The 27,363-nt window shown below is 51.8% G+C and overlaps 1 protein-coding gene across 2 annotated transcripts in view; it reads left to right on the forward strand.

The window, feature by feature from the left end:
• LOC128689181 (phenazine biosynthesis-like domain-containing protein 1) overlaps positions 1 to 27,363 on the forward strand; it is a 129,374-nt gene that overhangs the window by 23,125 nt on the left and 78,886 nt on the right. For both annotated transcript variants that reach the window (XM_070087369.1, XM_070087370.1), the window contains exons 2-3: positions 10,424 to 10,507; positions 21,332 to 21,536. In XM_070087369.1, the coding sequence (XP_069943470.1) occupies positions 10,424 to 10,507; positions 21,332 to 21,536 (289 nt within the window). The remainder of the gene's footprint in view (positions 1 to 10,423; positions 10,508 to 21,331; positions 21,537 to 27,363) is intronic.

Below are 27,363 nucleotides of genomic sequence, written 5' to 3' on the forward strand. Positions count from 1 at the left end.
TGACCTTCTACTGTGATTTTCTTCCATGCGAGACTTACGCATTGTGCTCAACCCGGTGGCCTGGTGGCCTGGTGGCTAAAGCTCCTGCTTCACACACGGAGGGCCCGGGTTCGATTCCCGGCGGGTGGAAACATTTCGACACGTTTCCTTACACCTGTTGTCCTGTTCACCTAGCAGCAAATAGGTACCTGGGTGTTAGTCGACTGGTGTGGGTCGCATCCTGGGGGACAAGATTAAGGACCCCAATGGAAATAAGTTAGACAGTCCTCGATGACGCACTGACTTTCTTGGGTTATCCTGGGTGGCTAACCCTCCGGGGTTAAAAATCCGAATGAAATCTTATCTTATCGATGGCATGCCCAAATTGATGACTTCATAGTACCATTTTGGGGTTACCAGCTTGGAGTGTACCAATGGAACCCCTACTTTTAATTGGGGGTATTTTGCATCGCCTGCTCAGTCTTTTACTTTCGTAGGGAGTGATTTCTGTGTGCAGATTCGGGACCACTCCTTCCAGGATTTTCCAAGTGTAGATTATGATATATCTCTCTCTCCTGCATTCCAGCGAGTACAAGTCAAGTGTTTCCAAGCGTTCCCAGTAGTTAAGGTGCTTGAAAGAACTTATACGTGCAGTAAAGGTTCTCTGGACACTCTCTAGATCTGCAATGTCACCTGCTTTGAACGGGGATGTTAATGTACAGCAGTATTCCAGCCTAGAGAGAACAAGTTATTTGAAAAGGATCATCATTGGCTTGGCATCTCTCGTTTTGAACGTTCTCATTATCCATCCTATCATTTTCTTTGCACTTGTGATCGTGGCACTGTTGTGATCCTTGAAAGTGAGATCCTCAGACATTACTACTCCCAGGTCCCTTACAATATTTTTCCACTCTATTGTATGCCCAGAGTTTGTAGTATGCTCTGTTCTAGTTATTATCTCCTCCAGTTTTCCATAACGAAGTACTTGGAATTTGTCCTCATTGAACATCATATTGTTTTCCGTCTCCCACTGGGCTTACCTCCCTTCCCTTCCTCATATAAAAAACCACGTATTCCAGGCTTTCCATACTCCTCCCACCATCGAAGTATATCACCCCCCTTCCTCCCATGAGCCCACTCATTCTCCCACCACTCAGCAAAACTATCACCTTCCACCGACCTCTCTAACAAGCTCACATTAAGCTTCCAATAACTCGGATAACACATTGGTAAACCACCCCACCCCACATCCGCCACCACCCCTCTATAATCTGAAAACACGAAGTCCATAATTTCCGAGTTAGCAACCGATATCCCTGGAGAAGCATAAATACGATCTAATCGTGCCACACATCCCCTGCGCACATAAGTGTGCTCCACTTTCCACCCCTCCCCCTGCAAAACATCCACCAACCCAGCTCCCCCTAAAACATCCCACAAAACCCCTAACACACACCCTGCACCTCTCGGCTCCACATCCTTTCTACGAATCACACTATTCCAATCTTCTCCTAACAATGAATTAACAGGCAACCCCCGCATATGATAAATTACTATCCGCCGGCATTTATACACCCACAAAACACACTCGTACCTCACCCCATGTCCCATCCACCCTCACTACTCTCCCATCCTCTTCCTCCTTCTTCCCAATGTAACATTCGAAAAGGACTGGCCTCCGCTATTAACACAGCTGCACCTCCCTTAATCTTCCCAGTATACCCTGCATATACTTTATACCCATCCACCAACAAATCTCTTCCATACTTAAAATTATGCTCCTGTAGAAATATTACCTGTATGCTATATCTCCGCAAAAATTCACTAAACCATCTGCCCTTTACATCGGCCCTTAGGCCATTTACATTTAATGTTAAACACTTAAAAATGCTATCTGGGGCTTACCTATTGTCCTGTGTCCTTGCATTTCTTTATACTTCTTTCCACTATACTTGTCACTATTTCCTTTCCTAGCCTCACCTTTTCCGTGCCCCTCCCCCTCCCTGAGACTTTTCTTGGCATATTCACCAAGTGTTTCTTACCATGTTTTTGGGCAGGTGTAAGGACATCATCGCTATCAGACGCACCAGCCTCCCTCTTGCGAGATGCTTAAACTAGGTGTATGTCCTCACCTTCACCTCCCTCCCCGTGCACTTCAACCTCTGTCTCACAAACCCTCGGAGGTTGCTTATCCCTACTACCCGCATTACCTACCTCATGAACCCTACCCTTCTCCACAGATTCCCCTTCCTTTACCATACTTTGAGTACTTTCCTCATTATGACCAACCAGTAAGCCTTGTAACACGGTGTGTATAGCAGCCGATACACCTTTACCCAATTCCTCTGGACCCACCTCTTCCTCCATTCCTATGGTCTCAATAACCTGAGACACTTCCGGTAACACTCCTCAGGATTTTTCTCCACTATTTCACTCCACGGCTTACGAGCCCCATGAAGCTCTCCTGAAGTCTTGGGCATCATTTCTCTATCCTTCGCCATTCCTTGCCCAGCTCTATTAGTCTCAGATGTTGATCTTCGAGGACACTGCACAGCCATATGTTCATTGGCGCAACACAATCGACATGTTCGTCTCTGGCCCGCATATGTTACATATACCTGAGTCCTAAAGTCGCTCAGTACCACATATGACGGTATGGATTTGAGCAAAGACATCTTAAGAGTAAAGGAGCACTCAGGGATGCCAGCATACATAGCCACTGACCACCTTCCAACTGTTGCTAGATGTACTATTACTCCATACTCTTCAAACGTTGCTCGTATGTCTTCCTCATCCGCCTCAAACGGTACACTTCTTAACTTGACCCAAGTGTAATACTTGGATACGCCCCTCATCCTTACCTGCAAACCTGGGTTAACAATCATACACATATCCTGGTACTTCTCCACCATCTTGTCGTAGATTGCAGCCGTCACAAACTTCACAAATATCCTTGTAGCTCCATTTAATTAATGTGATGCCATACAGGTCGTCATTATTGATGCAGTAGCAAGAAGGCAGGCAACATAATAGATGCATTCGAGTTATACACCATGCCTTTTAACACCTCGATTCACACAGTGTTGATCCTCCTCCTGGTGGCCTGCACCATCTTGTGAAAAGCACTCAAGAGCTACTAACAGGTGTGAGTGCAGCAGCCAACGTCCGACCTCCACTAAAGGTGATAAATGAATAACAGCAGATGGGCCTGATAAAACAAAGTTTAAGTACTTCAACACTTACACTCTTCTGTTGTCTCCATATTTAGACACCCCTGCATTTGACTAAGAAGCCTACTGTACAGGCGAAACTTTTCAGGAAGATATATATACCAAACTGTCACACATGTGAGTAAATCACCTTACACCTTATAGCAGCTTTTCGATAATATTTGGACTAAATGAGTTCTCCCTCTTCAATGGAAAAAAAACTACAAATGTCCTTCCGTTTTGGAAGCTAAGTACCTGGAGCCAGGCTGCTTCTCATCATTCACCTATTACTCTTAACGGATTCAGTTTATAAGTTACTGGAATGTTTTTTATGAAGGTTTAGTACAGTGCTTAGAAACCCAAAACAGTCTCCCCTGATCATTTTGGTTTTCAAAAGCGTCATTTTTGTTAGTCTGCTTAGATACATGTGTCCACAACTTCTTCACTAATCATCATTCAAATATAGCAGATTTTTTCGATTTCGAATAAGCATATTTCACTTCTTGGCATTATGAAATCTTAGCCCAAGCTCATGTTTTAGGCCTCCAAGAAATTTTGACATTTTTCCTAAGAGAATTTTTATTATAGAAGCATTTTCATGTTCAAATTAGCACCAGCGTACCACATGGGTGAGTTTTTAGCACCAGTTCGCTCCTACTCATCATTAACATCTTCACCTCTGTTCACCCTTCATATATCTCAGTATGTTGATGAATTAGCTTTTGCTGATGCTGGAGTTAACAGTTAACTCACAGCGACCTTTCTCTAGTTCAATATTGATCTTTCTTCCATCTGGACCACCTCACATAGGGTAGTTTTGTTGTTTAAACAAACCAGATGACTTTTACGTGCCCCTCAAGCTGTCATAAACATGTATTGTTCTTGTATTCCTTAACGAAATACAGCCAGATTTCTTCTTTTTTTTCTTTGATTATCGATTGCCATAGAAGCCTGACAATAACCTCCCTTAAAGCTGTTTGTCATAGCAAACTTAACCTACTTAAACTTTGGGAAGCAGACAGCCAAACATTCATCGCCACCATTCATCACCAGTAAACTAGTAAAGTAGACTACGAAGACAAATTATTTCTCTGCCTCTCCCTCTCCTCATTCTAAACTTGACAAGAACATTGGACCTGTTAGCCTCAGAACCATCTTTCAGTTTATTCATGTACCGTCGTTTATTACGACTTAATCTGAGTTCATTGACCTAAATGACCCTTGTATAGGCAATAATCTTTAACCCCCATTAAGTTTCTAAACTTGATCTCATTCATCATCAAGGTTTGCGTTTGAGTCTGAAAGCTTTTTTATCTTTCCCCGTAGAGGGCTTGTGCATAGAGGCAAATGTCTTGGATTTGCTTAATTGCTGCGATGCCCAGTGTCTCTCCTAATATGCCTTCTTCCATTACCTGCACTATCCTTCCACATAGAATACATACACATAAAAGTAAGACTAATTTATATCATCGTTGCCCCCTTTATTGCTTCTCATTAAGCTCCGCAACCACGCTTTATTGACGTCTGTTAATTTACCAATGACACTTCTGAATTTTTCAAACACTCCTTGGTAGGAACGCAAGATTCAGGTTTGTTCCTCATTCTCCCCCTCCCCCTCCCCCTCGTTTCTTATCTGTCTGCTGCAAACTTGTGGTCACTCTTGAACATTTTCAATTATATTCTTATGATATAGCATTTCTGTAATGGTTCTAAATTCCTGTATAGTGTAGGGTATACCAGTGTTTTTCCAAATAGAGTAAAGGAAATTTACTGGAATGGGTTAGCATTTTTACAGTGGAGCTATATGCTGTTCCCTCTGCTCTCGTACACTTTGCAACAGTGCATACATCGTCATTCATTGTTCCTGACTACAAAAGTGCATTAAAAGCTATCCTTAAATTTGATTATCCCCTTCATCCTATCATCGTTCGTATACAAACGTCTAGTAAGCACTAACACGCCTTTTTTGTTGAGTTCATGAACATGCCATTGTTCAGGGCAGTGAAAGCTGATTCAGCTACTTGGTCAGCTATTCAGGAACTAGCATTTTTTTTTTCTTTTTTGCAGGGATATAAATTTCTCAGATCATTTTCTAATATTCTCCCACCGACTATGAAACCACTAGCTTCGTCCTGGCCATTTTCTTCACACCACTGTCAGGTTTGGAAAGCTCACTTGCACTATTACGAACTGGAGACACTCGACTCACCCATTTCTATTACATGGAGAGATATTCGCCTCTTCTCTGAAACTAATGTCAGATCGCACTGTCAGTTTGTCATATTCTAAATGATTCTGCTTTATCAGAAAGCATGAAGTATTCACCTCTAACATCAGCAACATCTAGATGCTGTAATCTACAAAAAGGATAATACTTGGTACTGACTTTTCAAGGCGGCAGAGTCTATTTTTCTTAACTGTCCATGAATTTCTCTATAATTCCTGACTGTGATTTATACAAAAGGATAATTTCCAGATTCTTGTTCTTTCCCTTAATATCTTGTACTTCTGTTGTATCCTTTGGAAGTCTCACTTGGCACTATTTACCTTTACTTGTATGAAAAATACTAATATTAAATATTATTTGTACACAGGACTGCTATATTATATAAATTCCCTAACCAATTTTCCTCACTTTAGCACATCAGTGTGTCAATATGGAGCTGAGAACACGACACGTATATATCTGTCCTAACCATACACTTCCTTACCATTTTTAAGTTACACATCACTAAGGAAGGACGACTAAATAAGACAATAAAGGTAGCAGCAATAAAGAAAACAACACAGACGGAGCCAGGGAGAAGAACACAGACGGAGCCAGGGAGAACAACACAGACGGAGCCAGGGAGAACAACACAGACGGAGCCAGGGAGAACAACACAGACGGAGCCAGGGAGAACAACACAGACGGAGCCAGGGAGAACAAAACAGACGGAGCCAGGGAGAACAAAACAGACGGAGCCAGGGAGAACAAAACAGACGGAGCCAGGGAGAACAACACAGACGGAGCCAGGGAGAGCAACACAGACGGAGCCAGGGAGAACAACACAGACGGAGCCAGGGAGAACAAAACAGACGGAGTATAACGGGCTTGTTTGGTAGCTGTAGCGGGTGTGAATGATATACTTCTTCGGAGGCTTCTTTCTTTATTGATAACTAGTGTTGGGTTACACAGGCTTGTGTGTTTGTGCCCATGGCCCGGGCAGGGCCATGCCCACGAGAGAGAGCTGGGAGGCCTTGTTCCTTGCTGCTAGGCCGCTGTGTGAGTGAGAGCGAGGCAAGTCTGGGCATACTGAAGTGGCAAGGCCTATAGATGGCAGCACCTGAGTGGCGCGAAATATGATCTAAGCTGGCAGACAGCATGGGCTGTCTGTGCAGACAGTACAGGCTGTCTACATACGCTCGGCCACCTACCGCGCGTCGTCCCGACGCAGCAATACTGGTGGAAAAGAAACTCGGTCTCTCTCTCGTAGGAACAGGGCACAGAACACAAAATAAAAACATATATATACATATGGACATGGAAAAAAAAACTTCCTACAGGGAGGGAAGAAAAAAACATGTGGGGTGTGCTAAACATCGTGGTCAAAGGCAGTGAGCGTCGAAGGGCATCACTGCACGCCTTCCTGCATCTGGACATATACTGCAACACAGGAGACATCGCTGCGGCTGAGCTGTGACGTAACAGGGTACGGTCTCCTCTGGAACGGTGAAGCAGACATCGTAGGAGTCGCTGCAGGTTTTCACTCAACCTAGGGCACGACATGCTGGTGCCCTCGAGTGAGGCGTCGACAAAACTCGGCAACTGGGCAGGACTTCTGGCAAGCGACTCAGGAGGACACTTCTCGACTGGTGCTGTCGCTGGGCTGTCACTGCCGGCGAGCGTGGAGCGAGTTGTGGAGCGAGTCGTGGCAGAGACGACTGGGCGAAAAATCTGGGAGTCGTAACATCATACACCAGACTGCTGCTCATTGAAGCTTGTGACACGAGGCTGACACAGCGCCTGCCGACAGGCCTGGCTGCGGCTTGACGAGTATCATCTCTCGACAGTTGGAGTTATAGCAGAGGTTAGTCTAAGCGTCCCCAGACTTGTTTCTCTACATATAACTGCACTCTGACGGTCTGGAGGTGAAGTGAAACAAATTTCGATGGGAATCGTAGCAGGTACGATTCTACAGAACATCACGAGCGACGAGCATAAAAACTTTCTGTACAAGAGGGCTCGGTCACTCGGGCTGTCTGATAGCTGTCAAACACACTGGTCACAAGGGTGACTTAACACTGTGGTGTTACTCAGGTCTGGCTGGCTCAGACCTCACTGGACACACGGAAACTTTACAAACACACTGCTGTACATACGGTACAACATGGCTTAAACTAGCAAAAGATGCTTTTCTGCGCATAAAACTGACTAAGACATATTAAAATGTGAGAACACTGACTGAGAGGAATTAATTAACACACGACATATATCTTCTCTCAATCTTCTCGACAATACTGAAATAATTACTGAACACTCGATGGTGACATCATGTGATGTCAGGCGTGATGTCGCGAGGTGACGTCAGCAGACATCTCGAGGTGACGTCAGCAGACATCTCGAGGTGACGTCAGGCAGACATCGTGAGGTGACGTCAGCAGACATCGTGAGGTGACGTCAGCAGACATCGTGAGGTGACGTCAGCAGACATCGTGAGGTGACGTCAGCAGACATCGTGAGGTGACGTCAGCAGACATCGTGAGGTGACGTCAGCAGACATCTCGAGGTGACGTCAGGCAGACATCGTGAGGTGACGTCAACAGACATCGTGACGTCATGAAGTCGGGCAGCATCGTGGGTGGCGTCGATGTGATGCGGGCAGCAGACCACAGCATGAGGCCTGGGACATCTGGTAACTCACGTGGCTTTGTAGGTCTACGTGACATCGCCCACACCCACGTGACGTCGTAATCCACGTAGCTTCGAGTGGCCTCGGGCACTCGGATACACAGCACTGGCAAAGAATTCACACGAAAAACAGCAGAAAACACAGCAGAGGGAGTGGGCAGTGGTGAGTGTATGGTAGTGTGGTGGCGAGGAGCGTGCGTGAGTGTATGGCAGGGCGGGCATCTGGCCATTCCTCCTCCTCCTCCTCCACCCACAAACACGTGGAGAAGCTCACACTGGACGCAGAAATCACCACAAAACTCACCTCTGGCTTGCTGAAACAGCTGTGCTGAGCTGAACAACAAAAGCAACATACAAGTGACGCTGAACACGTGACTTGAGAAACAGCGTGGGGTCACTGGGACGCCACTTACAATTCTCGGAGAATTTCGGCAAATTTCGGCTGGATCCTGCTAGTACCTGTGTCTGGATGCTCAAACGTGTAGACACGACATCAGGATAACTCGTTGAGAGACGGATGCTTCTTGTGTAGGGTGATGAAGTGAAGATGACTTCATACCCTCTCTCCAGGCAAACACAACTGCTGCGGAGCACCGCTGTCACCATTTATAACGAGGCTTGTTTTGGTAGCTGTAGAGCGGGGTGTGAATGATACGTTCTTCGGAGGCTTCTTTCTTTATTGATAAGTAGTTGTGGGTTACACAGCACTGTGTGTTTGTGCCCATGGCCCGGGCAGGGCCATGCCCACGAGAGAGAGCTGGGAGTACTTGTGTGTTGCTGCCAGGCCGCTGTGTGAGTGAGAGCGAGGCAAGTCTGGGCATACTGAAGTGGCAAGGCCTATAGATGGCAGCACCTGAGTGGCGCGAAATATGATCTAAGCTGGCAGACAGCATGGGCTGTCTGTGCAGACAGTACAGGCTGTCTACAGGAGCCAGGGAGAACAAAACAGACGGAGCCAGGGAGAACAACACAGACGGAGCCAGGGAGAACAACACAGACGGAGCCAGGGAGAACAACACAGACGGAGCCAGGGAGAACAAATCAGACGGAGCCAGGGAGAACAACACAGACGGAGCCAGGGAGAACAACACAGACGGAGCCAGGGAGAGCAACACAGATGGAGCCAGGGAGAACAAAACAGACGGAGCCAGGGAGAACAACACAGACGGAGCCAGGTAAAACAAAACAGACGGAGCCAGGGAGAACAACACAGACGGAACCAGGGAGAACAACACAGACGGAGCCAGGGAGAGCAACACAGACGGAGCCAGGGAGAACAACACAGACGGAGCCAGGGAGAACAACACAGACGGAGCCAGGGAGAAAAACACAGACGGAGCCAGGGAGAACAACACAGACGGAGCCAGGGAGAACAAAACAGACGGAGCCAGGGAGAACAAAACAGACGGAGCCAGGGAGAACAACACAGACGGAGCCAGGTAAAACAAAACAGACGGAGCCAGGGAGAACAACACAGACGGAGCCAGGGAGAACAACACAGACGGAGCCAGGGAGAACAACACAGACGGAGCCAGGGAGAACAACACAGACGGAGCCAGGGAGAACAACACAGACGGAGCCAGGGAGAACAAAACAGACGGAGCCAGGGAGAACAAAACAGACGGAGCCAGGGAGAACAACACAGTCGGCGCCAGGGAGAACAACACAGACGGAGCCAGGTAAAACAAAACAGACGGAGCCAGGGAGAACAACACAGACGGAGCCAGGGAGAACAACACAGACGGAGCCAGGGAGAACAACACAGACGGAGCCAGGGAGAACAACACAGGAGCCAGGGAGAACAACACAGACGGAGCCAGGGAGAACAACACAGGAGCCAGGGAGAACAACACAGACGGGGCCAGGGAGAACAACAAAGGAGCCAGGGAGAACAACACAGGAGCCACGGAGAACAACACAGGAGCCAGGGAGAACAACAAAGGAGCCAGGGAGAACAACACAAGAGCCAGGGAGAACAACACAGGAGCCAGGGAGAACAACACAGGAGCCAGGGAGAACAACACAGGAGCCAGGGAGAACAACACAGGAGCCAGGGAGAACAACACAGGAGCCAGGGAGAACAACACAGGAGCCAGGGAGAACAACACAGGAGCCAGGGAGAACAACACAGGAGCCAGGGAGAACAACACAGGAGCCAGGGAGAACAACACAGGAGCCAGGGAGAACAACACAGGAGCCAGAGAGAACAACACAGGAGCCAGGGAGACATAACATAGCAACAGATGCTGACAGTAGTGTTTAGTGAGATATTTATTAGAGTAATATACCGTTGATCACCATGAAGTAAATAAAGTTTATTATTTCGTTCTGTTTCATTTTGAAGATGAAACTCCAGATGTTCAGTGTGGACGCCTTCACCGAGTCTCCTTTCCGGGGTAACCCAGCAGCTGTGGTGCTTCTTACCCAGGTCAGTGCCCTCACCCAGGTCAGTGCCCTCACCCAGGTCACTGCCCTCACCCAGGTCACTGCCCTCACCCAGGTCACTGCCCTCACCCAGGTCACTGCCCTCACCCAGGTCACTGCCCTCACCCAGGTCACTGCCCTCACCCAGGTCACTGCCCTCACCCAGGTCACTGCCCTCACCCAGGTCACTGCCCTCACCCAGGTCACTGCCCCAGCAGCTGTGGTGCTTCTTACCCAGGTCAGTGCCCTCACCCAGGTCACTGCCCCAGCAGCTGTGGTGCTTCTTACCCAGGTCAGTGCCCTCACCCAGGTCACTGCCCCAGCAGCTGTGGTGCTTCTTACCCAGGTCAGTGCCCTCACCCAGGTCACTGCCCTCACCCAGGTCACTGCCCTCACCCAGGTCACTGCCCTCACCCAGGTCACTGCCCTCACCCAGGTCACTACCCTCACCCAGGTCACTGCCCTAACCCAGGTCACTGCCCTCACCCAGGTCACTACCCTCACCCAGGTCACTGCCCTCACCCAGGTCACTACCCTCACCCAGGTCACTGCCCTCACCCAGGTCAGTGCCCTCACCCAGGTCACTGCCCTCACTCAGGTCACTGCCCTCACCCAGGTCACTACCCTCACCCAGGTCACTGCCCTCACCCAGGTCACTGCCCTCACTCAGGTCACTGCCCTCACCCAGGTCACTACCCTCACCCAGGTCACTGCCCTCACTCAGGTCACTGCCCTCACCCAGGTCACTACCCTCACCCAGGTCACTGCCCTCACCCAGGTCACTACCCTCACCCAGGTCACTACCCTCACCCAGGTCACTGCCCTCACCCAGGTCACTGCCCTCACCCAGGTCAGTGCCCTCACCCAGGTCACTGCCCTCACTCAGGTCACTGCCCTCACCCAGGTCACTGCCCTCACCCAGGTCACTGCCCTCACCCAGGTCACTACCCTCACCCAGGTCACTGCCCTCACCCAGGTCACTGCCCTCACCCAGGTCATTACCCTCACCCAGGTCACTGCCCTCACCCAGGTCACTACCCTCACCCAGGTCACTGCCCTCACCCAGGTCAGTGCCCTCACCCAGGTCACTGCCCTCACTCAGGTCACTGCCCTCACCCAGGTCACTACCCTCACCCAGGTCACTGCCCTCACCCAGGTCACTGCCCTCACCCAGGTCACTGCCCTCACCCAGGTCACTGCCCACACCCAGGTCACTGCCCTCACCCAGGTCACTACCCTCACCCAGGTCACTACCCTCACCCAGGTCACTGCCCTCACCCAGGTCACTACCCTCACCCAGGTCACTGCCCTCACCCAGGTCAGTGCCCTCACCCAGGTCACTGCCCTCACTCAGGTCACTGCCCTCACCCAGGTCACTACCCTCACCCAGGTCACTGCCCTCACCCAGGTCACTGCCCTCACCCAGGTCACTACCCTCACCCAGGTCACTGCCCTCACCCAGGTCAGTGCCCTCACCCAGGTCACTGCCCTCACTCAGGTCACTGCCCTCACCCAGGTCACTCCCCTCACCCAGGTCACTGCACTCACCCAGGTCAATGCCCTCACCCAGGTCACTGCCCTCACCCAGGTCACTGCCCTCACCCAGGTCACTGCCCTCACCCAGGTCACTGCCCTCACCCAGGTCACTGCCCTCACCCAGGTCACTGCCCTCACGCAGGTCACTGCCCTCACCCAGGTCATTACCCTCACCCAGGTCAGTGCCCTCACCCAGGTCACTGCCCTCACCCAGGTCAGTGCCCTCACCCAGGTCAGTGCCCTCACCCAGGTCACTACCCTCACCCAGGTCAGTGCCCTCACCCAGGTCAGTGCCCTCACCCAGGTCAGTGCCCTCACCCAGGTCAGTGCCCTCACCCAGGTCAGTGCTCTCGCCCAGGTCACTACCCTCACCCAGGTCAGTGCCCTCACCCAGGTCACTGCCCTCACCCAGGTCACTGCCCTCACCCAGGTCACTGCCCTCACCCAGGTCACTGCCCTCACCCAGGTCACTGCCCTCACCTAGGTCACTGCCCACACCCAGGTCAGTGCCCTCACCCAGGTCACTACCCTCAACCAGGTCAGTGCCCTCACCCAGGTCACTACCCTCACCCAGGTCAGTGCCCTCACCCAGGTCACTGCCCTCACCCAGGTCACTGCCCTCACCCAGGTCACTGCCCTCACCCAGGTCAGTGCCCTCACCCAGGTCACTACCCTCAACCAGGTCAGTGCCCTCACCCAGGTCACTACCCTCAACCAGGTCAATGCCCTCACCCAGGTCACTACCCTCAACCAGGTCAGTGCCCTCACCCAGGTCACTGCCCTCACCCAGGTCACTACCCTCACCCAGGTCAGTGCCCTCACCCAGGTCACTGCCCTCACCCAGGTCACTACCCTCACCCAGGTCACAACCCTCACCCAGGTCACTGCCCTCACCCAGGTCACTGCCCTCAAACAGGTCAATGCCCACTCCCAGGTCAGTGCCCTCACCCACGTCACTGCCCTCACCCAGGTAAGTGCCCCCACCCAGGTCACTGCCCTCACCCAGGTCAGTGCCCTCACCCAGGTCAGTGCCCTCACCCAGGTCACTGCCCTCACCCAGGTCACTGCCCTCACCTAGGTCACTGCCCACACCCAGGTCAGTGCCCTCACCCAGGTCACTACCCTCAACCAGGTCAGTGCCCTCACCCAGGTCACTACCCTCAACCAGGTCAGTGCCCTCACCCAGGTCACTACCCTCAACCAGGTCAGTGCCCTCACCCAGGTCACTGCCCTCACCCAGGTCACTACCCTCACCCAGGTCAGTGCCCTCACCCAGGTCAGTGCCCTCACCCAGGTCACTGCCCTCACCCAGGTCACTGCCCTCAACCAGGTCACTACCCTCAACCAGGTCAGTGCCCTCACCCAGGTCACTACCCTCAACCAGGTCACTGCCCTCACCCAGGTCACTGCCCTCACCCAGGTCACTACCCTCACCCAGGTCAGTGCCCTCACCCAGGTCAGTGCCCTCACCCAGGTCACTACCCTCACCCAGGTCAGTGCCCTCACCCAGGTCAGTGCCCTCACCCAGGTCAGTGCCCTCACCCAGGTCACTGCCCTCACCCAGGTCAGTGCCCTCACCCAGGTCAGTGCCCTCACCCAGGTCAGTGCCCTCACCCAGGTCAGTGCCCTCACCCAGGTCAGTGCCCTCACCCAGGTCAGTGCCCTCACCCAGGTCAGTGCCCTCACCCAGGTCAGTGCCCTCACCCAGGTCAGTGCCCTCACCCAGGTCAGTGCCCTCACCCAGGTCAGTGCCCTCACCCAGGTCAGTGCCCTCATCCAGGTCAGTGCCCTCACCCAGGTCACTACCCTCACCCAGGTCACTACCCTCACCCAGGTTACTGCCCTCACCCAGGACAGTGTCCTCACCCAGGTCAGTGCCCTCACTCAGGTCACTACCCTCACCTAGATCAGTGCCCTCACCCAGGTCAGTGCCGTCACCCAGGTCAGTGCAATCACCCAGGTCACTACCCTCACCTAGGTCAGTGCCCTCACCCAGGTCAGTGCCCTCACCCAGGTCAGTGCCCTCACCCCGGTCAGTGCCCTCATCCAGGTCACTACCCTCACCCAGGTCAGTGCCCTCACCTAGGTCAGTGCCCGCACCCAGGTCAGTGCCCTCACCCAGGTCAGTGCCCTCACCGAGGTCGGTGCCCTCACCTAGGTCAGTGCCCTCACCCAGGTCAGTGCCCTCACCCAGGTCAGTGCCCTCACCCAGGTCACTACCCTCACCCAGGTCAGTGCCCTCACCCATGTCAGTGTCCTCACCCAGGTAACTACCCTCACTCAGGTTAGTGACCTCACCAGGTCAGTGCCCTGACCCAGGTCACTGCCCTCACGAAGGTCAGTGCCCTCACCCAGGTCAGTGCCCTCACCCAGGTCATTACCCTCACCCAGGTCAGTGCACTCACCCAGGTCAGTGTCCTCACCCAGGTCACTGCCATCACCCAGGTCAGTGCCCTCATCAGGTCAGTGCAATCACCCAGGTCACTACCCTCACCCAGGTCAGTGCCTTCACCCAGGTCGGTGTCCTCACACAGGTCACTACCCTCACCCAGGTCAGTGCCCTCACTCAGGTGAGTGCCCTCACCCAGGTCACTACCCTCGCCCAGGTCAGTGCCCTCATCCAGGTCACTACCCTCACCCAGGTCAGTGCCCTCACCCAGGTCAGTGCCCTCATCCAGGTCACTACTCTCACCCAGGTCAGTGCCCTCACCCAAGTCAGTGCCCTCATCCAGGTCAGTGCCCTCTCCCAGGTCAGTGCCCTCACCTAGGTCAGTGCCCTCACCCAGGTCAGTGCCCTCACCCAGGTCAGTGCCCTCACCCCGGTCAGTGCCCTCATCCAGGTCACTACCCTCACAAAGGTCAGTGCCCTCGCCTAGGTCAGTGCCCGCACCCAGGTCAGTGCCCTCACCCAGGTCAGTGCCCTCACCCAGGTCGGTGCCCTCATCCAGGTCAGTGCCCTCACCCAGGTCAGTGCCCTCACCCAGGTCAGTTCCCTCACCCAGGTCGGTGCCCTCACCAGGTCAGTGTCCTCACCCAGGTCAGTGCCCTCACCCAAATCACTACCCTCATCCAGGTCAGTGCCCTCATCCAGGTCACTGCTCTCACCCAGGTCAGTGCCCTCACCCAGGTCAGTGCCCTCACCCCCGTCAGTGCCCTCACCCAGGTCAGTGCCCTCACCCAGGTCAGTGCCCTCACCCAGGTCAGTGCCCTCAACCAGGTCAGTGACCTCACCCAGGTCAGTGCCTTCACCCAGGTCACTACCCTCACCCAGGTCAGTGCCCTCATCCAGGTCACTGCTCTCACCCAGGTCAGTGCCCTCACCCAGGTCAGTGCCCTCACCCCCGTCAGTGCCCTAACCCAGGTCAGTGCCCTCACCCAGGTCAGTGCCCTCACCCAGGTCAGTGCCCTCACCTAGGTCAGTGCCCTCACCCCGGTCAGTGCTCTCATCCAGGTCACTACCCTCACCCAGGTCAGTGGCCTCACCTAGGTCAGTGCCCTCACCCAGGTCAGTGCCCTCACCCAGGTCAGTGCCCTCACCTAGGTCAGTGCCTTCACCCAGGTCAGTGCCCTCACCCAGGTCAGTGCCCTCACCCAGGTCAGTGCCCTCACCCAGGTCAGTGCCCTCACCCAGGTCACTACCCTCACCCAGGTCAGTGCCCTGACCTATGTCAGTGTCCTCACCCAGGTAACTACCCTCACCCAGGTTAGTGACCTCACCAGGTCAGTGCCCTGACCCAGGTCACTACCCTCACCCAGGTCAGTGCCCTCACCCAGGTCAGTGCCCTCACCCAGGTCACTACCCTCACCCAGGTCAGTGCCCTCACCCAGGTAAGTGTCCTCACCCAGGTCAGTGCCCTCACCCAGGTCAGTGCCCTCATCAGGTCAGTGCCCTCACCCAGGTCACTACCCTCACCCAGGTCAGTGCCCTCACCCAGGTCAGTGCCCTCACCCAGGTCAGTGCCCTCAGCCAGGTCAGTGCCCTCACCCCGGTCAGTGCCCTCATCCAGGTCACTACCCTCACCCAGGTCAGTGCCCTCACCTAGGTCAGTGCCCGCACCCAGGTCAGTGCCCTCACCCAGGTCAGTGCCCTCATCAGGTCAGTGCCCTCACCCATGTCACTTCCCTCACCAAGGTCAGTGCCCTCACTCAGGTGAGTGCCCTCACCCAGGTCACTTCCCTCGCCCAGGTCAGTGCCCTCATCCAGGTCACTACCCTCACCCAGGTCAGTGCCCTCACCAAGGTCAGTGCCCTCATCAAGGTCACTACTCTCACCCAGGTCAGTGCCCTCACCCCCGTCAGTGCCCTCACCCAGGTCAGTGCCCTCACCCAGGTCAGTGCCCTCACCCAGGTCAGTGCCCTCACCCAGGTCAGTGCCCTCACCCAGGTCAGTGCCCTCATCCAGGTCACTACCCTCACCCAGGTCAGTGCCCTCACCTAGGTCAGTGCCCGCACCCAGGTCAGTGCCCTCACCCAGGTCAGTGCCCTCACCCAAGTCGGTGCCCTCACCCAGGTCAGTGCCCTCACCCAGGTCAGTGCCCTCACCCAGGTCAGTTCCCTCACCCAGGTCGATGCCCTCACCCAGGTCAGTGTCCTCACCCAGGTCAGTGCCCTCACCCAGGTCACTACCCTCACCCAGGTCAGTGCCCTCATCCAGGTCACTACTCTCTCCCACGTCAGTGCTCTCACCGAGGTCAGTGCCCTCACCTAGGTCAGTGCGCGCACCCAGGTCAGTGCCCTCACCCAGGTCAGTGCCCTCACCCAGGTCGGTGCCCTCACCCAGGTCAGTGCCCTCGCCCAGGTCACTACCCTCACCCAGGTCACTACCCTCACCCAGGTCACTAACCTCGCCCAGGTCAGTGCCCTCACCCAGGTCACTACCCTCACCCAGGTCACTACCCTCACCCAGGTCACTACTCTCACCCAGGTCAATGCCCTCACCCAGGTCAGTACCCTCACCCGGGTCAGTACCCTCACCCAGGTCACTACCCTCACCCAGGTCACTACTCTCACCCAGGTCACTACCCTCATCCAGGTCACTACCCTCACTCAGGTCAGTGCCCTCACCCAGGTCACTACCCTCGCCCAGGTCAGTGCCCTCACCCAGGTCACTACCCTCACCCAGGCTACTACCCTCACCCAGGTCACTACCCTCACCCAGGTCAGTGCCCTCACCCAGGTCAGTGCCCTCACCCAGGTCACTACCCTCGCCCAGGTCAGTGCCCTCATCCAGGTCACTACCCTCACCCAGGTCACTACCCTCACTCAGGTCAGTGCCCTCACCCAGGTCACTACCCTCGCCCAGGTCAGTGCCCTCACCAGGTCACTACCCTCGCCCAGGTCAGTGCCCTCATCCAGGTCATTACCCTCACCCAGGTCACTACCCTCACTCAGGTCAGTGCCCTCACCCAGGTCACTACCCTCGCCCAGGTCAGTGCCCTCACCAAGGTCACTACCCTCACCCAGGTCAGTGCCCTCACTCAGGTGAGTGCCCTCACCCAGGTCACTACCCTCACCCAGGTCAGTGCCCTCACCCAGGTCACTACCCTCGCCCAGGTCACTACCCTCACCCAGGTCACTACCCTCACCCAGGTCACTACCCTCACCCAGGTCAGTACCCTCACCCTGGTCACTACCCTCACCCAGGTCACTACCCTCACCCAGGTCACTACCCTCACTCAGGTCACTACCCTCACCCAGGTCACTACCCTCGCCCAGGTCAGTGCCCTCACCCAGGTCACTACCCTCACCCAGGTCACTACACTCACCCAGGTCACTACCCTCGCCCAGGTCAGTGCCCTCACCCAGGTCACTACCCTCACCCAGGTCACTACCCTCACCCAGGTCACTACTCTCACCCAGGTCAATGCCCTCACCCAGGTCACTACCCTCACCCGGGTCAGTACCCTCTCCCAGGTCACTACCCTCACCCAGGTCACTACCCTCACCCAGGTCACTACCCTCACCCAGGTCACTACCCTCACCCAGGTCAGTGCCCTCACCCAGGTCACTACCCTCGCCCAGGTCAGTGCCCTCACCCAGGTCACTACCCTCATCCAGGTCACTACGCTCACTCAGGTCAGTGCCCTCACCCAGGTCACTACCCTCGCCAGGTCAGTGCCCTCACCCAGGTCACTACCCTCACCCAGGCCACTACCTTCACCCAGGTCACTACCCTCACCCAGGTCACTACCCTCGCCCAGGTCAGTGCCCTCACCCAGGTCAGTGCCCTCACCCAGGTCACTACCCTCAACCAGGTCACTACCCTCACCCAGGTCAGTGCCCTCACCAGGTCAGTGCCCTCACCCAGGTCACTACCCTCACCCAGGTCACTACCCTCGCCCAGGTCAGTGCCCTCACCCAGGTCACTACCCTCACCCAGGTCACTACCCTCACCCAGGTCACTACCCTCACCCAGGTCACTACCCTCACCCAGGTCACTACCCTCACCCAGGTCACTACCCTCACCCAGGTCACTACCCTCACCCAGGTCACTACCCTCACCCAGGTCACTACCCTCACCCAGGTCACTACCCTCACCCAGGTCACTACCCTCACCCAGGTCACTACCCTCACCCAGGTCACTACCCTCACCCAGGTCACTACCCTCACCCAGGTCACTACCCTCACCCAGGTCACTACCCTCACCCAGGCCACTACCCTCACCCAGGTCACTACCCTCACCCAGGTCACTACCCTCACCCAGGTCACTACCCTCGCCCAGGTCACTACCCTCACCCAGGTCACTACCCTCACCCAGGTCACTACCCTCACCCAGGTCAGTGCCCTCACCCAGGTCAGTGCCCTCATCCAGGTCACTACCCTCACCCAGGTCAGTACCTCACCCAGGTCACTACCCTCACCCAGGCCACTACCCTCACCCAGGTCACTACCCTCAAACAGTTCACTACCCTCGCCCAGGTCACTACCCTCACCCAGGTCACTACCCTCACCCAGGTCACTACCCTCACCCAGGTCACTACCCTCACCCAGGTCACTACCCTCACCCAGGTCACTGCCCTCACCCAGGTCACTACCCTCACCCAGGTCACTACCCTCACCCAGGTCAGTGCCCTCACCCAGGTCACTACCCTCACCCAGGTCACTACCCTCACCCAGGTCACTACCCTCGCCCAGATCACTACCCTCACCCAGGTCACTACCCTCGCCCAGGTCACTACCCTCGCCCAGGTCAGTGCCCTCACCCAGGTCACTACCCTCACCCAGGTCACTACCCTCACCCAGGTCACTACCCTCACCCAGGTCACTACCCTCACCCAGGTCACTACCCTCACCCAGGTCAGTGCCCTCACCCAGGTCACTACCCTCGCCCAGGTCAGTGCCCTCACCCAGGTCACTACCCTCACCCAGGTCACTACCCTCACCCAGGTCACTACCCTCACCCAGGTCACTACCCTCACCCAGGTCACTACCCTCACCCAGGTCACTACCCTCACCCAGGTCACTACCCTCACCCAGGTCACTACCCTCACCCAGGTCACTACCCTCACCCAGGTCACTACCCTCACCCAGGTCACTACCCTCACCCAGGTCACTACCCTCACCCAGGTCACTACCCTCACCCAGGTCACTACCCTCACCCAGGTCACTACCCTCACCCAGGTCACTACCCTCACCCAGGTCACTACCCTCACCCAGGTCACTACCCTCACCCAGGTCACTACCCTCACCCAGGTCACTACCCTCACCCAGGTCACTACCCTCACCCAGGTCACTACCCTCACCCAGGTCACTACCCTCACCCAGGTCACTACCCTCACCCAGGTCACTACCCTCACCCAGGTCACTACCCTCACCCAGGTCACTACCCTCACCCAGGTCACTACCCTCACCCAGGTCACTACCCTCACCCAGGTCAGTGCCCTCACCCAGGTCACTACCCTCACCCAGGTCACTACCCTCACCCAGGTCACTACCCTCACCCAGGTCACTACCCTCACCCAGGTCAGTGCCCTCACCCAGGTCACTACCCTCGCCCAGGTCACTACCCTCGCCCAGGTCAGTACCCTCACCCAGGTCACTACCCTCACCCAGGTCACTACCCTCACCCAGGTCAGTGCCCTCACTCAGGTGAGTGCCCTCACCCAGGTCACTACCCTCGCCCAGGTCAGTACCCTCACCCAGGTCACTACCCTCACCCAGGTCACTACCCTCACCCAGGTCAGTGCCCTCGCCCAGGTCACTACCCTCTCCCAGGTCACTACCCTCACCCAGGCCACTACCCTCACCCTGGTCACTACCCTCACCCAGGTCACTACCCTCACACAGGTCACTACCCTCACCCAGGTCAGTGCCCTCACCCAGGTCACTACCCTCGCCCAGGTCAGTGCCCTCACCCAGGTCAGTGCTGTGTAAGTATCATTTACTGTAGCATAAAGAAGCAGTGTAATATAGTTCTAACCATTTTTTTAATAAAATATTCGCAGATGTCAGATAGAGACAGACATGATTCTCGTGTCACACTCCACATTAACCTCTTAAAAAAAATATGCTCAATATTGTTCAGCTTTTTGATGTTGGAAATTAGTACTGATTTTATGTTTTCTGGGTAAATGTCTTCAAATATATATTCGATTTAACTTATTACTTGGGAGACCTGCACTCCCAAGTTTTTTTTTTTTTTTGGGGGGGGGGGGCTTTCATGATATTTTAAAGGACTTTTTTGCATATTTATTTTGAGTTTGTTCGTTATTTTGACTGAGAGGATTTTTTAGATTAATCGTTTGTATATTTTAAGGCAGTGAAGAAGCTAAAGAGGAATCAGGAAAGTATGATTGTCTTAGATTTTATTTAACATTTGATTACTCCTTGATATAATTAATGTAAGGAGTGCACAAGAAAGCGTCGATAATGCTCCACTGAAATGAACGCCAATATTTATTAGAACAGTATATGAGGATGTCATATCTAGCTGCCAGTTTGGTTCATGTTACTGAGGTAAGAGTCGATAAAAATAATTTTATCTTTCAGTGCATACTATTTAGTATCAGGTGTGGTGACCAGAAGTATCAAAGGCATTACCCAGGTTTTTAACTTGGGCTGCGTATATTGTGTACTACAGGATTTTATAAATTTCATTAATAATACTTTTTATGGAATCTGAATCTATGCTGACAATTTTATGCATGTTAAGAGTGGAATATTGGATAACTGCGTCATGTAATTTATATTTTGAAGTATTTTTTTTGAGATTTTGGGAAAGTTTGATGTTAGTTTGAGATTGGTAAATTTTTCCACATCTTTTGGAACATAATGCTCCATAATATGCTCACAGCCACAAGATGATGCGACGCTGCAGAAAGTGGCTACTGAACTCAACTTGTCAGAGACATCATACGTGCGTCTCCTGGAGGGTGATGAATCTGCCCCCTGGACCACCGGCTGCCGATACTCCCTCAGGTGGTTCACACCTGTACAGGAGGTTCTTCTGTGTGGACACGCTACCATCGCCACCGCCCATGTCCTCTTCTCTGAGTTGGGTATGTCTTTAAAACACTTTCACTCCATCCTAAATTGAAGTAAACACTAAAGAGTGTAATGTACGCTGAGGTCAGTGGTCACGTGTGGTTATACCTGTCCTGAAAAAAACCCTGTCCTGAGCTGTCTGGGTATTAGCGTGGGGTGTTACCGAGCACCATGGCTTGTTGTAGTGTTTTGGAATCTCAGTTAAAGTGTTGAAGAAGGAGGTTCTACTTCTTCAGGAGGAAACTAGGAGGTTGAAGCTTCATCTAGATGTGTTTGGGAGTGAGTGTGAGATAGTTGGTGCTGGTAAGGAGGAAATGCTTGCCACCAGTGAGAGTGGCAGCCGCTTTAAGTGGCAAGTGGTTCACAGTTCAGGAAGAAGGAAGATAAGGAGGGTTAATATAGAAGATGTGAAGGTAGGAAATCGATTATCTGTTCTCCAAGACGAGTGTACTTCAGTGGTTAGTAAGGTTAAAGGTACCTCTGACTCCCCTGCTAATCAAGGTAAGAATATTCTGATTGTGGGAGACTCTCAGGTAAGATATATAGACCGTGCTTTTTGTAACAGAGATAGAAAAATCAGACAGAGGGAGTGCCTCCCAGGAGCTGGTGTTGGTGACATAGTCAGCAGGTTGGATAATATTATGTCAGGCAATGCGAACAAGCCCATTATCTGTCTTAGTGCTGGTGGAAATGAAATTCGGAAGGGCAGGAGACAGGAGCTACTGGATATGTACAGGTCAGCCATAGAAGTAGTCAGGTCTAAGGGAGGGATCCCAATCATATGTAGCATCTTGCCTAGAGGGGGAGTGGGCAATGAATGGATGTCTTGGGCAGTTGGTATAAATTGCTGGCTAGACAGGTACTGCAAGGAACTTGCAATCCTATTCCTTGATAACTGGGACAAATTCTATGGCAAGTATGATACGTATGCAAGGGATGGGGTTCATGTCTCTGGGGTTGGAGTGGTTGCATTAGCAAATTCGATTGAGGTGGAAATTGATGACTTGTCTAGGACTTTAAACTGATAGATTATAGAGGTATGGGTATTTGTGGGAAACAATCAAACTGCAGTATTATTGTTGGAAACAACAGATATTACCATGATACCTCAGGGATATGTTTAAAAGACAATATTCGCATCGCTGTTCACATCGCTGTTGAGACAGTGTTCGCATCGCTGTTGGGCCGTGCGGACGTGCTGCGCAGTAGCTCCTGATTGAGTTGGCTTTAGCGCAGTGTTGACGTGTACTTGGCTCTGTGAAGACCTCTTTGCGCGCTCTCTAGAATTGAAGCAAGATGCCCTCCATCGAGCAACTTTACCAACAGCTTAAGGAAGAATTGAGGATGGCGAATATGGAAATTCGGCGACTGACCGAGGAAAACAAAAAGATTCGTAGTAGTTCTCCTGGTTTGAGTCCTCAGGTCAAGAAGGGAAACTGGTCAGTGGCTGGACAGCAGGGAAAGAAGTTGACAATCAAGAAGACGAATGGAAAGGTAGAAACGATGAAGAAGAAAGAGACTGCCGTGGAAACTGTTGTGGAAACATCTAATACATTCTCAGTGCTACCCGACGAATGTGAGTCGTCTACTGGGAACGTCACGACGAACGACACCAAGGAAGGTACGAATATTGTTGTTGTTGGGGATAGCCAAGTAAGGTATATGGATAGGGCATTCTGCATGAAGAACAGGAGTAGGAGACAGAGAGTTTGCTTTCCTGGGGCTGGGATGGAGGATATTGTTAGCCGTCTGGATGACATCATGAGAGGTAATGGGATTAATCCTATTATCTGTCTCAGTGCTGGAGGCAACGATGTTGGCAGACGTAGGAGTGAAGACCTGATAAGCAGGTTGTAGTGATACTGGTCCTGTGGGGAGCAGCAGCAGGATAATACTGCACCACCTCTAGGGGCCCTTAACAACAACAACAGTTTGGTGTGTGTCATGGGCACTAACACATGGTGTGTGATTCTCTCCTACTTTATCCATTTATCAGCGATGCAGATTACATGGTGAGTTTAAATATGTGGCCTGTAGTTATAACTTTTCTCTTGACATATGCAAGACATCACCATCCCTGTAGAAGCCATTATTAGATGTACTAGTCATTATATTTTGTTGTTGCAGAAGTACTATGAAGATTCTATGTTCAATAAAGCCTAGAGATAAGGCCTGTGTTTCTATCACAACAATTTATTGAACATAGAATCCTGGGCTACCTGGTGGTGATCCTGCGCTAGACTACATCACAACATGGAGCGTTTACTGAAACCTGAGAGGCTAGACTGTGACCCCAGCTTATCAACGGCTGCTCAGGAATGGAAGCACTGGTTTAAGACTTTCGAAAACTTCTTGGGAGCCCTTCCTAAAGAAGATCTAGATAAACTAAGTCTGCTTATCAATTTTGTGTCACCTAAGATATATGAGGCTATTTCTGAGTGTAATACCTACGAAGATGCTATCAAAACCCTCAAGTCTCAGTATATTAAACCTACAAATGAAATCTTTGCACGCTATTGCCTTGCAACTCGCCGCCAGCAGATTGATGAGTCCTTAGAGGAATACTTTCAAGCACTGAAAATTTTAGGTAAGGACTGTCACTTCTAAGCAGTGACAGCTGCTCAGTATTGTGAAGAGTCCATCAGGGATGCTTTTATCAGTGGCCTGCAATCACCAATAATAAGGCAGCGTTTATTGGAGAATAAAACTCTCGACTTAGCCGCTGCCTTTGACCAGGCAAGAGCTCTAGATTCAGCCCAGAAGAATTCTGAAGTATACAGTACCACTCAGCCTTCTCGAGTGGTAAGTGCTGCAATTCCTGACCAAGACTCTTGCAATGAAGTTACTGGGGAACCTGCCTCAGTGACAGCAGCAGCAGGTACGGTGTGTTTCTTTTGTGGTTTTTCAAGACATCCACGTCCAAAGTGTCCTGCTCGTGAAGCAATGTGCCATAAATGCCACAAGAAAGGTCACTTTGCTAAAGTATGTCGTGCTAATGCATCAACAAGAGCTAGTGCCTCCACACATTCCAGTGATCATGCGACTCTAGCAACAGTGACTTCTGCGGCTACTCCAAATTCACTGTCAAAGGCAGTTGTGAAAGTATTCATCAAAGGAACAGAAGTAGATGGTCTTATTGATAGTGGCAGCTCAGAGAGTTTCATCAACCTTGACTTAGTTAAACGGCTCTCCTTGACTCTACATCACTCATCAGGTACCGTTTCCATGGCATCAACATCTCTCTCTATTCAGACCTTAGGGTTTTGTAAGGTAAATCTCAGAGTTAATGGAAAGGATTATCAAGATGTACATTTAGCTATTCTGCCACAACTGTGCTCTGATGTTATCCTTGGTCAGGACTTTCAGAAGCTGCATGGTAGTGTCACCTTAACATATGGAGGTGAACTGCCTCCTCTTGTTGTCTGTGGACTTAGCACTTTAAGGGTAGACCCACCAAAGCTGTTTGCAAATCTTACCGCGGATTGCCATCCTATATCAGCTAAGTCACGCCGCTATTCTTATGAGGATCGGATGTTCATTGAGAAAGAAACTCAGAGGCTGCTGAAGGAGGGTATTATAGAACCGAGTGATTCCCCTTGGCGTGCACAGGTTGTTGTTGTTAAAGATGGTTATAGGAAACGGAGACTGGCTATCGATTACTCTGAGACAATCAACAAATTTACACTTCTTGATGGGTACCCTCTACCTCGAATTGACGATACAGTGAACAAAATTGTTCAGTACTACGTGTTTAGCACAATTGATCTGCAGAGTGCCTATCATCAAGTCCCTATAAGGAATGAAGATAAACCATACACAGCGTTTCAGGCTAGTGATGGCCTGTATCAGTTTACCAGAGTCCCTTTTGGAGTCACCAATGGGGTAGCCTGCTTCCAACGAATTATGGATTCACTCATTCAGGAAGAGCAACTCATGGGAACCTACGCGTATTTAGATAATGTTACCATTTGTGGCAAGACCCAGGAGGAACATGATGCAAACCTTGATAAGTTTTTGGAAGCCGCCAAGAAGAAAAATATCAGTTACAATGAGGAAAAGTGCACTTTTTCAACTAAAAGGCTTAGCATCCTTGGTTATGTAGTGGAAGGAGGTTCAATATTCCCAGACCCTGAAAGACTACGACCTCTACGGGAACTTCCAATGCCTCAAGACAAAAAGTCACTCCGAAGAACTCTTGGTCTCTTTGCTTATTACTCACAATGGATCTACAACTATTCAAGTAAAGTCCGCCCATTGAGTGCTACCACATTTCCTGTGACAAAGGAAGCAGAAGCCGCTTTCCATACTCTCAAACAGGACATTGAAAACTCAGTAGTTCAAGCCATTGATGAGTCCCTACCAATCGAAGTGGAAACGGATGCATCTGACATTGCCATTGCTGCAGTCTTATCTCAGGCAGGACGACCAGTAGCCTTCTTTTCGAGAACTTTTCAAGGATCAGAGAAATGTTATGCTGCTGTAGAAAAGGAAGCCCAGGCCATCATAGAAGCAGTTCGCCACTGGAGGCATTATTTAACTGGTAGACATTTCACCATAAGGACTGACCAACGGTCCGTGATGTATATGTTCGACAAGAGGCACAAAAGTAGGATAAAGAATGACAAGATATTACGCTGGAGGATGGAACTATCGTGTTATGACTTTGATATTCTGTACCGACCGGGTCAAGAGAACATCTCACCTGATGCATTCTCTAGGTCCCACTGTGGAGCAGCATGTCATGATTTGCAATCACTCTCAGCTCTCCACAAGGCTTTGTGTCACCCAGGAGTTACACGCCTGTACCATTTTGTCAAATCAAAGAACATGCCCTACTCAGTGGAAGATGTGCGACAAGTGATCAGAGCATGCAGAGTATGTGCAGAGTGCAAGCCAAACTTTCATCAGCCAGAGAAGACTCATCTCATAAAATCCACCCAGCCTTTCGAAAGATTGAATATAGATTTCAAAGGACCTCTACCAAGCACAAATCAGAATAGGTATTTCCTTAACATAGTAGATGAATATTCAAGGTTTCCCTTTGTATTCCCCTGTGCAAATATGGCTGCTTCAACTGTTATTAGTTGTCTTTCACAGTTGTTCTCTATTTTTGGTATGCCAGCTTATATCCATTCAGACAGGGGATCCTCGTTCATGAGTAACGAACTTCAGGAGTTTTTGGCTAGCAAAGGTATTGCCTGCAGCAGAACAACAAGCTACAACCCTCAAGGCAATGGTCAAGTGGAGCGGTTCAATGGTACTATATGGAAGGCAGTTACAATGACATTAAAGTCGCGCAATCTACCTGTTCAACACTGGCAAACTGTCCTACCTGATGCTCTTCACTCTATTGGATCACTGCTGTGCACAGCTACTAATGCAACCCCTCATGAAAGACTCCTCAACTATTCACGTCGTTCCTCTACGGGAGCCTCCGTGCCCACTTGGTTATGTCATCCTGGACCCGTTCTCCTGAAGAGTCACCGTAGGATGAACAAGACGGATCCTTTAGTGGAAGAGGTAGAGCTCCTGCAAGCTAATCCACATTACGCCCACATTCGCTATCAAAATGGTGAAGAGACTACAGTATCTACAAGACATTTAGCCCCAGTTGAAATCCCTATTAGTGTGGAATCTCAAGATACACCAATAGATGTGAAAGATGCTTCGTTTTCTCCTGGAAAGCCCCTTGAGACTACCCCTATGGAAATAGAGGATTCTGCTCCAGCAGTTAATCAAACCCCGCTGGAAAATATCGAACCTGGTGAAGAGGCTCAAGGGCTACGAAGGTCGGGACGTGTACGTCGCCCACCTAACAGTTTGGGAGATTACTGTCTCTGA

Source organism: Cherax quadricarinatus, chromosome 21 (genome assembly GCF_038502225.1).
Source record: "Cherax quadricarinatus isolate ZL_2023a chromosome 21, ASM3850222v1, whole genome shotgun sequence".
In the NCBI taxonomy this organism is placed as follows: domain Eukaryota; kingdom Metazoa; phylum Arthropoda; class Malacostraca; order Decapoda; family Parastacidae; genus Cherax; species Cherax quadricarinatus.